This window comes from Periplaneta americana, chromosome 5 (assembly GCF_040183065.1).
Source record: "Periplaneta americana isolate PAMFEO1 chromosome 5, P.americana_PAMFEO1_priV1, whole genome shotgun sequence".
Lineage (NCBI taxonomy): Eukaryota > Metazoa > Arthropoda > Insecta > Blattodea > Blattidae > Periplaneta > Periplaneta americana.
Window position 1 is genome coordinate 117,930,601 of NC_091121.1, and position 15,151 is coordinate 117,945,751.

The 15,151-nt window shown below is 35.5% G+C and overlaps 1 protein-coding gene across 3 annotated transcripts in view; it reads right to left on the reverse strand.

Annotated features, from left to right (window-relative positions):
- The window catches only part of DCP2 (decapping protein 2), a 111,716-nt gene that overhangs the window by 79,866 nt on the left and 16,699 nt on the right, over nucleotides 1-15,151 (reverse strand). For all 3 annotated transcript variants that reach the window (XM_069826418.1, XM_069826420.1, XM_069826419.1), the window contains exon 5: nucleotides 923-1,188. In XM_069826418.1, coding sequence (XP_069682519.1) covers nucleotides 923-1,188 — 266 coding nt within the window. The remainder of the gene's footprint in view (nucleotides 1-922; nucleotides 1,189-15,151) is intronic.

Here is a 15,151-nt window from a genome sequence, read left to right on the forward strand (position 1 = left end):
ATCTGATGCAGTTCACCTTCTTAAAGAGTCGCTATTTGAGATGGATGTCCCTAGATTTTTCTTCCAGAACTGACAATAAAGCTACTTCGAAGATGAAAACAGTGACGTGGAATGAGTTTTAAGGCATTCTAATATATTTAATAACATTATTTGTATTAAAATATTTATTTTAATAGAGATAAACTATTACTAAACTTTAAATTTCCAGCTTGAGCTTGGGTGCAGGTTCGATCCCTGCTTGGGTCTTTCCCAACCGTAAGGTGAATGGCAGGTAATCTATGGTGAATCCTCAGCCTCATCTCGCCAAATACCATCTCACTATCACCCATCTCATCGATCCTAAATAACCTCGTAGTTGATACAGCGTCGTTAAATAACCAACTAAAAAAAAAAAACAAGTAATTCTTGCTTAATAAGCTCTAAATATGTTGAAATAGTCAGTTATAATATTATATGCATGAATTTATAAAAAATATTTACTAAAGGAATTTTACTCTTTCAGATCACTGTGCACTGGTAGGAATGGTGAGCAGAGAAAAATGTTTGAGACAGAGAAAGATATCAGATGTTGGATAACATTAAGGTATATATAGAGTGTAAGCAGAGATGAAGGGGAAGGAGGAATAGGAGGAAGATCGGAGAACGCTGGGTCTGCCCTTGGGCAGAAAACTATGAATGATTGGATGAATACATATTTTGTTTGGTACAGAAAGCCATTATTTTAGTTTTATCAGTACTTAGTTTAATGAGAAAATAAAACTATTACTGCTTCTACTGTTTCCTAATAAAACGACATAAAAACTCTTCTCTATGTCCAAAAAAACATGGATGTAATAAAAAACAATAAAGCATTCTAGACATCTATCCTAAAAGAAAGCATAACATTTATGTTTCATTCTGTAAATGACAAGATGCAACTCACTTCATAAATGGCACAACCATAAAGAATGCATTTGGTCCAACACCATATTTAGCCTTTGGAGTCATATCCTTCTTATTCGAAGGGAGATCAGCAATTGTGAACCATTCAATGCTCTTAATCTCATTACGTGTTCGAGGCTGGAACTTCGTGTCATGCTGAATCCCAGTTATGATATACAGACGTACAACTTGTTCATTAATTGTTGATTCAATATATTCATTCTTGTCAATCATCTTGCTGATATCAAAACCGGTCTCCTCCAATACCTGTACAAGTAATCATACAAGAACAAAATATTACAAGGTGGTTATAATTAAGCAGCTGAAAGAATAGCTCTGACATCTGACAGCTACTGTGAAGGCTAGGAAAGAGAAAGTTACAATATTTGATCTGCCCAGCACATTACACATTTCTTTTATGTTACTGTGGCAACAGCATTGTCACAGTGCTACATAACATGAGAGTGTAGTAGTAGTAGTAGTTTTATTTTGCCTGGCAGAGTTAAAGCCATAAGACCTTCTCTTTCACTCAACCAGGTTTCAATAATATACTTGAAATACTTATGTAATAGATTACAAAACAACACAAACGAAGATACCTTAGAGATTACATAAAATATAGTAGAAAATTACAAATAGTAAAGATCAGTTACATACTATAAGGAGAATATAAAATTAAATAGAAAATTACATATAATCAAAATCAGTTACATAACATAAGGGGAATATATACAATTTATAAGACATAAATTGTTCGAGATAAATTCGATGATTAATTCACTTGAGATATAATACATAGTTGATATACTAATAGGAGAATACATGTGAGTTACAAGACATAAAAAGTTGAATAGCAAAATCGTACTAAATAGCATACAGAAACAAATGATTAAGTAATATATCAAGATAATAAAAAAGGAGGAAAAAAAAAAGGAAGAGAGAGAAGAAAAAAATAATAACTTGGTCATTTAAGACTATTTAGAAACTTCCACAAGAATCTAGTTCTGTTCAATAAAAACATTTCTAAGTACAGTGTATTTAAAAGATTTTAGACTCCGACTCCTGATTTCCTGATAAAGAGTATGTTCTAGTAACATAGTTAACCTTCTATTAATCGCACATGGATCTCTCTTATTTTGTTTAATATTTTACTAATGGGTGGTCCTATGTTCTCATCTATTTAGGATATCTTACAACACATCTTTGTTAAAGTTATGCTGAAGTGGCAACCTGATCACTCTAGTAATAACTTCACACGTGTGACTGACGACATTTGATGTGTCATTTGGGAAATACAGATCCCATGCGACAAGTCAAGATATAGATGTGCCACTGCAAAGACGATTGTTCAGTTTATTTACGTCACATTAGATTGGTCTTTCTTGTTTGATGCAACTGCAGTTTTACTGTATGTTTTTTTGTTACTTATTGAATAAGAGTAGAGACAATAAGACATTCATAAATCAGAGAATTTGAAGGAAGTGCGTCTTATTTTTGAAGATGATGCCTTACCGGTACATGTTGATGACAACTTCCAATAAACTGATGACTGAGTCTGATTCTGAAGATAAAGTTGAATCACGAACTGTAGATTTAGATGTAGGTAATGAAGTTGTATTATTAATACTTACTTACAAATGGCTTTTAAGGAACCCGCAGGTTCATTGCCGCCCTCACATAAGCCCACCATTGGTCCCTATCCTGTGCAAGATTAAACCAGTCTCTATCATCATATCCCACCTCCCTCAAATCCATTTTAACATTAGCCTCCCATCTACGTCTCGGCCTCCCCAAAGGTTTCTTTTCCTCCAGTCTCCCAACTAACACTCTATATGCATTTTTGGATTTGTCCATACATGCTACTATTTATGTATATCCTTATGGGGGAATGTTGTACTTTTGAGAATTAAATTTTTTGATGTGGCAAAGTTGACTAACCTAATATTTCATTGCCATTTCTAGTTAAGTGTAGGCTCTCTTTTCCAATAGTTGATTTAAAAATATCCTCCTGTCCCACTTTAGCACTGGAATCCTCCAATAAAATTTTCATGTGATATCTAGATAATTGATCAAAACTATGTTCTAATTCCTTACAGACGCTAACCTTTATATGGTCGTCTTTCTCTTCTGTAGTGGCGTGAACATTTATAACTACGATATCGCACCATCTAACCTTAAGTACTAAATATGATAAACTGTCACTGATAAATTCGACCTTTTTTACTGTTGATTTTATTCTTTTATGAACAAAGAATCCTGTTCCTAATTGGTGATTATTGTTTCCTTCCTCATATTACAAGTAATCTCCTATTTGTGATATGCCATTCCCATCTAACCTAACCTCTTTTACTCCCACGAAGTCTGTTTTATATCTAGCTAGTTCTTTTGCTACTAAAGTTACCCCTCCTGTTCTATAAAGACAATTATGTTCCAAGTACCAAACCTCATAAACTTATTCCTTCGCTGTGGTCGTGCCAGAGGATCAGTCTCATTCCGAGTCTTATTGTATGGATCCGTAACAAGCTGTTTTTTACGGTAATGGGTTGTTAGCCCTTCGCCCAACCCCCAAGCTAGAGGACCATCCCTTATCGGCTGTCTATGACTGCTTATTCAATATATTGGCAGCTATCTGGAGGCCGTCTCTTCTATCCGCAACCTGAGGACACGCCATGCCGTGGTGATAGGGACCCATAATACACGATGTACTATTATTATTGTTATTGTTATTATTATTATTATTACTTACTTACTTACAAATGGCTTTTAAGGAACCCGAAGGTTCATTGCCGCCCTCACATAAGCCCGCCATCGGTCCCTATCCTGTGCAAGATTAATCCAGTCTCTATCATCATATCCCACCTCCCTCAAATCCATTTTAATATTATCCTCCCATCTACGTCTCGGCCTCCCCAAAGGTCTTATTATTATTATAGTGATGATTCTACTGACAGTTTCAAGATTTTTTATTCGTAGGTAAAGACAGAATGAAATAATAGAAATCACTATGAAAATCAACAGACACGAACCTTATAATATTTTGACAAAACTACCTGGTGTAATACAGACTGCTAAGAACGCGTTTATAAGTTTGTAAGTTTGGTCCAGTGCTGGGGTGTTATCCCAGAAAGTCGACCTGCACATTATCAGGTAAGTTTTGTCACCCCTATCATTTCTAAACTACATGACCTATTCCATTGAAGTAAACAGTGCCCGATTGACAGACAAAGGATCAACATATCTTACATGATCTTGATTTAGAGAGGGTGGCGTCATCTGTGATACACGGAAGGAGGGAAATTGAGGCACAAAGAATTGGTGGGTCGTGTGGCAGCTGAAGCAGTGTAACAGGTGAATGTGAAACGATAGAACATCAGCAGTGGTGTCAAACGATTCGTAACGAACCAGGCTACACACAAAATTGAGCAATAATCAGCAGTCAACAAGTTAAATTATAAAAATTGGTGAGTGAATCTGAGTGAAGAGAGAAAATTCACAATGTCGAGGCATATGCAGTACAAATGAGAGCAAGTGTATAAGCAGCGAATATCTTACATTGAACATCTCATTCTGAGAGACGTTTTCATGCATAAAACTTGCAGCTGTCTCTTTGATACAGTCTATTCTGATTTTTTGTTAGTGCAAATATATTTGATTTGAAAGTGAAAATACTAATACTTTCATAGACACTCTAATATACAAATTTATTTGTGAAAGATACCAGACTGACAGATGTAAATGAAATGACAGCATTTTTTTTGGATTTATTGTACCTTGCAGGAATATCCACTGTGAACACCAGAACATTCGCGACACCTGAACAACATATGAATTTGGTGCCAATATTTTTACAGTGACAATGTCTGAAAAAAAATCCCAATTCCTGGTAAAATATATTGATTTTGACAATGAAGCCCTAAGGCAAAAGCGTCACAAAAAAAAAAAAGATAAAATTCCTGCTGTGACAGAAATATTCACAATTTTTATGAACAAATATAACTTTTTTTTTTATACTAATAGTGGATCCTTGACTGTTCATCGCACCCATGTGATGAGTTGTGTAGACCAATTTACCAAAAGAGTCGTTGCCCAGGTGCACCATAGGTGGCCGGTCTACTCTGCATCCGCGATGAGATAATGATGGAGATTTATTAGGATGCCACAGGAGAACTAGAGCTCCTGGAGGAAAGCCCTATGTTATCTGGACCACAGGCGTGCCCAACACACACAACTATCAGTAACACACATTATTCTCTCAGTTAAAATGTTACTGTCAGAAAACAGCTACCAGCATTTCACGCCATTGTGGTTTTCACCTGTATATCATCAAAACCAATCAAATACCGTACAGTTTCAAAATCTTTAGTGAATTTTGCCAATGAACATGCAAAAATACTTTTCGAAAGATATCTTCTCATGGACAATGCAGAAGAAAGAAATATCAGTGCCTCTGATTTATTGTCAAGTTCATTCACTGTTACTATTGTGTACTCTTTATATGGGAAATATTATATATTATATTGTGTTTATTTCTTATTTAAAGTCTAATTTGGAAGAAAATACATTTTGTCATGCTTCTCCTGTACACATGTAATATTCACAATAACATATTTCCTCTAAATAAAAATATATTACCAACATGATAAGAAACAATAGCATGAGTCTGACAAACTCATCGCGACTAATGGCATTCTGCAAACTGGAGTGCCTAAAGTAAGGTTAAGAGTACAGAAGTCATTCTAGGAGATTCACATTACACATGTTCATTTTGAAAAGCTTATTTGGTTTAAGTACAAAGGTGATGATGGAAACTTAAAATAAAATAAAATAAATCAATGCATGGAAAAGGTACCTATAACTAAACAAATAATGAAAAAAGTAAACCCTTAATTATTTAATGTTTTTATATATGTGATGTGATTTAATATTGTTTTAAAACTTACATTTCCTTGTGTACAACTGTGCTTCCTAACATTTCAAAACAGCAATTACAAAATTAAAATCATTACCAAGAACTTTATTCGGTGTCAAGCACATTTCATTTTGTCAATGATCATCATTATACTTAAAACAATGTAGTAAGCTATGTCACAGTCACAGAAACATGACATGTAACACACACTCATGGAAGATAAGCAACTTAAAAAGTATCTGTTTTACAGACAGCAGTGGCCAATCTTCAATCAGGTGTCAGTTCTTCATCATGTGACACTCTTATAGATGAATCTCAATGTTGAACATATTCTTTATTCTATACAACCTATTTCCATCTTGTACAGATCATTCCTCCTCCCATTACCACTGAAGAGATTTCTTAACCCAGATGTTCCTGACGTCCTTCCAGAAGGACGGAATGCATGGCTTAAGAAATAATGACGTAATAATTAATATTAGGCTCCAAATGTTACTATTGTTAGTCACGCGCCTTTTGAATGTCCATTGTTGACGACTGCACAGCAGCTGCAAGTTAACCGTCAGTTGTGAGCGAGAAATTTAGACCTGAATGTTGGACTTCAGCAGCGATGGATGATTTGACTGACCTTGTTATAAATGGGTAATTATATTTACTGTAATTAACGGATTATTTTTTTTAAATTTATGGTGCAATATCTCAAAGTTTAGGGCTTTCAATACACTTATGTTATATTTGCATGAACATACATTCATGATTAGTAATAACGTTATATTTTTTAGCGTCCTTCTGGAAGGACGTCAGGATAATATGGTATTTTCTTTGTGTTTCCAGGAGAAAAAATTACACTGCATGAACTTCTGGAAATCATGGACAGTAGTGAAACTATTTCAAACAGTGGTGTAGATGTCGCACTTTTGCCACCTCTAAATGAAAATGATTTGACTGATGAGGATTCGGGTGCAGAAGACAACCCATGTATAGATAATTTACCTGCAAGACAGCTGAATGCCGATGTGTTTGTAACTGACATGGCTATCAACAATGTATGTGAGGAATCATATGACATAGGATTGCCCTCTGAACTGTTACTTGGTCCATCTCCGCTATTTAGTAAGAATTTAGAAGGACAAGATCTACAACACCCTCTACAGCCCTGGAGACAAACAAAGGAGACATTACTGGGACAAAGGCTACCAAGAAAAAAGATAGAGGGGAACCTGTAAAAGCTGGCTCAACACTCCCAAGCACCAGTTCTACAATGGCCCCTCCAACTCTGCACAAACAAGGAAGGTATTACTGGGACACAGGCTGCCGAGAGAGAAACTACAGAGGAACCTGAAAATGAAGACTCAACTCTTCCAAGCACGGAATGGCCTCTAATGTGTGAAGTACCACTCAAACCCGGTAGAAGTCCATTAGAATACTTCACACAATTTTTCAATGAAGAAATTCTAAACATGATGGACAGTCAGCGCATCTGGCTGCGAAACCAGGTGGCCCGGGTTCGAATCCCGGTCGGGGTAAGTTACCTGGTTGAGGTTTTTTCCGGGGTTTTCCCTCAACCCAATACGAGCAAATGCTGGGTAACTTTCGGTGCTGGACCCCGGACTCATTTCACCGGCATTATCATCTTCATTTCATTCAGACGCTAAATAACCTAGATGTCGTAAAATAACCCAATAAAATAAAAATAAAAATAAACATGATGGTCACTTATACCAATCAGTACGCGGCAAAGAGGAACAGAGTAGGAGACTGCTCTGAAAATGAAATGATGGTGTTTCTAGCTGTACTCCTGCTTAGTGGTTATGTAGCAGTTCCCAGAAGAAGAATGTATTGGCAAGGGGAACAAGACAGTCACAATGAACTTGTGTCAAATGCAATATCGAGAGACAGATTCGACTTCATCATGATGAACTGGCATGTGTGTGATAACGATGACCTAGGGAAATTTTTCCTCTGAGACATGTTGAGCGCTTTTCAAGAGAGAAGAAACTAGGGATAGCTGTGCCTCAACCTCGTCTTTTTGAGTCATACAACACTCATATGGGAGGCATTGATCGCGGGGACCAGAACGTGTCTCTCTATCGGACGTCAATCAGAGAGAAGAAATGGTACTTCCCAATCATTGCTCATCTCATAGATATCGCTGAACAGAACACCTGGCTTTTGTACAGGCGTAATGAAGAGAATATAGATCATCTGTCTTTTCAGAGACGAGTTTCTACAGCTATTCTGGAATCAAACAAATAGGTTCTCACCAGCAAAGGTAGGCCTTCCAAGGTATCGAAAATTGAATCCTGGTATGATGGATGGGACCACTACGTTTCAGATATGTCAGTGGACATTCATATGCATAAGAAGAAGCAACTGAAATGCAGGATATACCAGAAAAAAGCAACCACAATGTGCCTCAAGTGTGATCTGCCCCTTCATGTCAGCTGTTTTGTGTCTTTTCACATCAAGTGAAATGATTGCTGAAAGAACATTATTTACTGGATTAGTAAAAAAACATGGTCACTGGATTAGTGATAAGCATGAATGACTGGATATCCACAGCTAATTCATGCTATACTTTGCGATATTTACTTACGTCTGCATGTTCTCAATTGTTTTGTGATATTCCAACATATTATCATTCCTAAATAAATACCAATAAATGTAATTGTGCGCAATGATATCTATAGTTTTAACATAATTAGGCCCCTGAATGTTATTTTTAGTATTTCTCATGTTTTTGGAGGACCATGAGTATAATCTTCTGGTACGCACTGCTGAAATTCGCTTGTCTATTACGAACAATCATTCTTCACATTTCTTATGAAATTGTAGTCATATTATCGTGATGTCCTTCCAGAAGGACGCACTTTTCTGCAAAACCTAGGAAGGTTATTACTTAAAAAAACATACTTGTCCATTACTAAGGATCACTATGAACAATATACACACTATCTTTCGAAATTTCAAAGAAAAAAATAATTCAGGAACATCTGGGTTAAGCAATTTATTATTTTTTATCACTTCATGTGCCAATATCCCACGATGCCATTCAGAGAAGTATCTCTGACTGCAGCATCTGTCACTTCATTATCAGAACTCCTACCACTGCTTCGAATCCACACCACTCCAACCTCAGAACCCGTTACAAGTAAATACAAAAACATTTGGGTCCTTATGACAAATAGATCACCGAAATAATAGGAAGCAGAGACACTAAAATGGCATGTAGAGAATCTAAGTAAATGAATCTACCCAGGATTGTCTACAGCAGCGGTTCCCAAAGTGGGTAGGGGGGGGGCGTCCTGTAAGGAGCTGAGGAAGGTCACGAGATGATTTACAAAAAAAACCAAAATGACTTATTAACATACACTTATTCTGCATTTAAAACATAAACAACAATGAACATTTTTTTCTTTTTTACTAATGGTGGGTACTTGACTGTCTGTCATTCACCCATATGAAGCCAGTGATATGGACCAATTAACCGACAGAGTCATTACCCAGGTTGCGCCATAGAAGGCTGGTCTACGCTACACCCGCAGCAAGAGGAGATGAAGATGGAAATTTGTGGGGATACCACAAGGGAAATGGAGCTCCCAAAGAAAACCCTTGTGTTACCTGAACCACAAGTTTGCCCAACGGTATAAATTGGGAGTACACTGGGGATCGAACCCAGGTCCACAAGATTATAAACTCAGAAGTCTAGCCTCTAGAACACTGTGGTGGCTTCCTTGAACATAAAAATATAAAATCTTTCAACAGTTATAAAGTAAAAAAGCGTGTGCAGACGCATGCACTAAGATTTATGAATTCCTGTAACAAAATATAATGGTCACAAATTTACACTTTGGGACAAAAGTAACGTGAGTTACTAGCATTTCTTAAAAATGATTTTCTTTTATTCCTCTTTTTGTTATCCATAGTTCAAAGAAATGACTATATTATATTAAACAGTAATACTGATAAAAATGGAAACATGTAATGCTTTTACTTTCAGAGAGATCTTTGCTTGGAATGTATTTTTTTTTTGTAACATGAGTTACAATAACTACACACATCAAAATAAGTTTTGTGCGAGATCGTGCGTATTTGCTTGGTTTCCGCACAAAACCAATCTGCGGTAAGTTTAAAATTCCACATTCAGTATTACCAACGTAACACACATAACAATTTCCCTCTTCTTACCGCTTAAGTGACATATTGATTTTACTGCTTTAGGTTTTTAACATATTATTTTTAGAGACGTTCAATATAGTAATAATTATAAATTGGAAACTTACCACTGCAATTTCACCTAAATTGCACTGTTAATTATTGTTTTTAAATATTTGCAAAAATTAAGTAAACTCTACAACTCCACTAAAGTTACTGCATTCGTGATGCATGTAACATTAAGGAAGCCGTTTGTTTTAAGTTCACATTTATAGACTGGGGGAAAAAAAAGACACGTATATCATGGCCTGCTGGAGTATAATGAACACAGAAAACATTTTAAAGCAACAATGTTGAAGATAGATATTTTTGTTTTGTAAATTTGCCGTCATTGAACAGGAACCAAGATGGAGATTTCATTGCAACTAATTAGAAATTCCTCTTTCAGGTATGTAATAAACAATCTTCGCACAAAATAATGTATGATACATGAGTGGTATGTTTTCTTTCAATTCTCGGAAATTAAAAAAGCTCAACTACGTTTCGCTTTTTCAAACTTTTCCTCGAACATGAAAACTTCAGCATACCACTCTTGTAACGCATATTACTATTGCACCACTAGAATTTTCTATTAAGGCTTTGGTCAAAGATAATATTATAGGGATATATCAGTAGTAAGACCTTTGCTAAAACAAATCAGCTCCAGTAATTCAACTGTTTCAGCATTATACGCTGTTATTGCGTAGTTTATTGCTTAGCTACAAACTGTAGACCTACAGGCAAATTAAATTTTCTTAGAATATAATGGTGTCAAGCAGATTATTTTTCGAAATGGCATTGAATAGGGCAATATGGGAGCCTATTTCTCCTTTTAAAAGGCACAGAATTGTTATCATGAGTCAACAATGTCTAAGTATGAAAGAACTTGCTCTTGAAGTCGGAAGATCCCATAGTGACGATCTGACATGTAAAAGGTTTCAAGAAACTGGAAATGTTGAGGATAGGCCACGAAGGAGACATCCAAGGTCAACTAGAGCTCACGAAGACTGCTATCTCATGTTGATGGTTCATAGGAATCCACTGCAGAATGCAACAAAACTTTACCAACGGCTTTCAGATGCTACTAGAAGGCGCATTTGTACACAGACAATAAGAAACTGTCTTCATCATGCAAATCTGTGCTCAAGACGTCCTTGGATGACATTGAAGATGACTCCTGCACAATGGCATACGAGGTACAGTACTAATAGGCAAGAAATCATAGCGGATGGTATAAATATGGTTTATTTAACAATGCTTGCTACTGCAGAGGTTATATCAGCATTGCCAGTGTGCCGGGATTTTGTCCTGCAGGAGTTCTTTTACATACCAGTAGATCTACTGACATGAGTCTGTCGCATTTAAACACACTTAAATGCCATCGACTTCAGCCGGGATCGAACCTGCAACCTCTAGAAGGCCAGCGCTATACCAACTACACTATTGAGGGCAACTAGCGGATGGTCTTTAGATGATTGGCTCCAGGTACTGTTTCCTGATGAAATGTGGATCTGTTTATCACCTGATTGTCGTCGTCAATGTGTGTGGAGAGAATCTGGTCAAGCAGCTCATCTTCAACATGTAGTTCGTGTCCCATATGGGGGTGGTATCTGTTATGGTCAAAAGACAGTACTTGTGTCTGCCAATGGAAATATGACTATATGGCTGGAGTCCAGTATAGAGGATCCATCCTGGAACCCATTGTTGAACCCTTCCGCCAACAGTATGATGATAACTTCATTGTACAAGATGATAATGCCCGAGCATGCTGAAGTCATTTTGTAGAAGAATACATTAGCGAAGTTGGCATTATGAGGTTGGAGTGGTCTGTGAACTCAGAAGACATGAATCCTATTGAACATGCCTGGGATCACCTAAAATCTGCAGTAAGGCATCACAGAAACCCTCCAGGCACCCTGGCAGAACTCAGAGATGCATCCATTCAAGAATGGGATAGACTGAACCAACAATTCAATGATGATCTTATTAACAGTATGCCAAGAAGGATAAGGGCTTGCTGCAATGCAAGCAATATTAAGGGCTTGCCGTAATGCAGTAGAGAATGTAACACAATATTGAATAATTAACTCCAGTGTTGATAAATACATAGTCATTTAGTTTTGTTCATGGATTGTTGTTTTCAATAAATATCCTCTTGAAATAATATGCCAAAGGCTGTATTTTAATTTCTGTATTCCAAATTTATGGTAGGACTTCAATTGCTAATATAACTAGGCATATATGTGTATTTCACCAATAAATCACAAATAAATTAATTATATTCCTGATTACTGGTTACTGCCATAAAGAATGTTCCTAAATGCAATAAATAAGCCAAAAAAGTTTCTTTGTTCCTTGTTTTAGTATATCTAATAAGTTCATACATGTGTCTGAATGTAATGTCAGTTTCTGTGGAATGTTCCTGCCAAACAATAACTATTATCACGACTAATACACTTCTACTACATCATACTACTTTTGACCAATAAAACAGTATGGAATGATGTATTTCAACCTATCACGACTGCTTATCCTACAATTTTTATCACCTCCGTAGCATTTGTTTGTTTTTATCATCTCCCTAGCATTTGTTTCTTTCTTTGCCAACATTATACTTGCAATAATTATACCTTTTAAAATGATTCATGTTTATTTCATCATTCTTAATTAAAACTGTTCTATCATTTATCTTGTTTATATTATTTTGGTTATGTTATAGCTTCTGCTTTATGAGATTATGGATAGTCACATATAAGAGATTGTTTAATATACAACTGAATGGAAGTGGAAGAAGTGAAATGCAACTATTTTAATAAAAATGAAACTGAATCAACAAAGCCTTCTTGACTAGTAATCGTCCATAGAGTTCAATGACGATTATGTAGTTGACACAACTGGTAACAAGAGAACAGCTAATCATAACACACTACCAGTACTACCATCTATAGTCCCGACGCTGTTATTTCCGGTGTGACTCCGCCTCTTTGCTTACGTCTTAGAAAGTGAAAGCTCTATAAAGTCTAGGTAGGTAGTATCATTCGCCATTTTTGTTCTTACGTTGCCAAGTTACCATACGAGGAATCTATTTGCAACACCGTTAAACATTATCATGTCGTAACTCCTATGATAATAAATCAAACGCAATGTAATTCAGCAAATAATTGAGCGGCAAATAATGTCTTCGTGTGCTTTCTGCGAACGCCAACTGAAGAGCTAAAATGGCAGGTGATTATATTAAGTATTTATCGAGCATTAAGAAATGAATCAGCGAATCACAAGACGCACACGTTTAAATGCAGCCAACCTGCAATGTGAGTGGCTGCCGGAAATTAGAGTGACGGGACTATAGCAGACTATTTTTAATGATGAGATGGTACAATAATACATTTTAAAGCAGTTTAGTACATACTTTAGTAAGTCAATTGATATTTTATTGTATTAGAGTCCTTTATTTCTTCTAATCTTTATATACTTTCTTCTACTCATGTAATAGTCAGCTAAATCCCACTCGAGTTTTGATTTTCTCTAGATAAATCAAAACCTCTAGTGAGATTACGGTAGATAAAAAAATTATACTGAATCCCAAAAAGGCTTTTTTTTAAGTTAAAGAACTTCAAAAGAAATATGATTTAGAACTTACAAATAATTTACTCCCACTTTTAAATCATCCAATATCACATTTTACAATTAGAGTTGAATTTGAATTACACAACACAAAATATCCCATATAAACGAGATGCAAACCCAACTGTATTAATAGCAATAGCTTTGGAAACTATTCAAACAAGATACTCTGAACTAGAATGGATTCATATTTACACAGATGGACCACTTATAGATAAAAATGGAAATGCAGGTGCTGGAATTTACAGTAAATTGTTCAGTTTTTATATATCTCTTGGAAAGTGGAACATACACTTTGATTGTGAAGTGGAAGCAATAGGGACAGCTCTTAGACAATTCCAGTCACATAAAATTTTTTAACAAGGTGGTGATTTTGAGCGACTCCAAACCAACGCTACAAGTAATTACATTAATTGAACCTACAAATTAATTAAATTCAGAATACTATTAAAATTCTTCAAAATCTTACTTACAAATCAAATAAAAAAAATCAATGGATACCTTTCCATTGTGAAATTAAAGTAAACGAGATAGCAGACTCCTTGGCAAAGAAAGGAACAAAAATTAAACAGAGTTCCCTAACAAATGTTCCCTTTCATAATGTAAAATTATGGATCAACTATATATTCCAGGCAAAATTCAAAGAAGAACTTCACGATAACAGTAAAGATAAACCCTGAAACGTTTTATTAAAAGACTAGAATCTTCCCAAATTTACCAAAAAATAAATCAGTTGCAATCTTTCGACTAACAACTGGCCATGACTGTCTGATTGCTCATTTACATAGGATAAACATAGGTCTATATCTATCATTCCAGTGTACTATTTGTGAGGATCCAAACTCTGCAATGAATAAAAATTATCTAATGAGGTGCACAGCAATTAAAAAGATAGAGGCTAACATATCAACCCAACTTGCAACATACTACTGGGACGCTCACAAGAAAATTAAGTAAATTCAAGTCTTGAGCATTGGCCAACAACAACATGAAGTGCATATACGCTATATGCCATTTCGTGATTAGAATGTATTTTGACCGTTTCTACAATAGCAAATAAACACTAATAAATTCAACAGCAAATAACAAACCTCGAAACTTCCACTATCCCTTTCTTTTCACTTGGCAAGTGACAATAAAGAGTAGATTTACTTTTTTAAAAGGCCAACTTATTTAATAAACATGATCCACTAACATAGATCTAAACCACGTGGAATAAAAAGTACTGTAATTAAAAAACAAAGATAAATAGGCTATACAGGCTGAATCGTAAGTAATGTCATTAATTTAAGGGGGGTTATTGTTTGAGATATTTCAAATAAAATAGTTAAAAACAATTTTGCTCGTTTTTGCTTCCTTTTCAAGATAAAAACTGTTTTATATGAAACATTTCATAGCGTGTTTTGAAAAAGCCATTGATTTGATTTCCATTTAAAAGATAACATTCAATATTCTGAGAGGCGGTAATATTCTTCAAAACAAGAAAAGAAGTCTAATAAACAC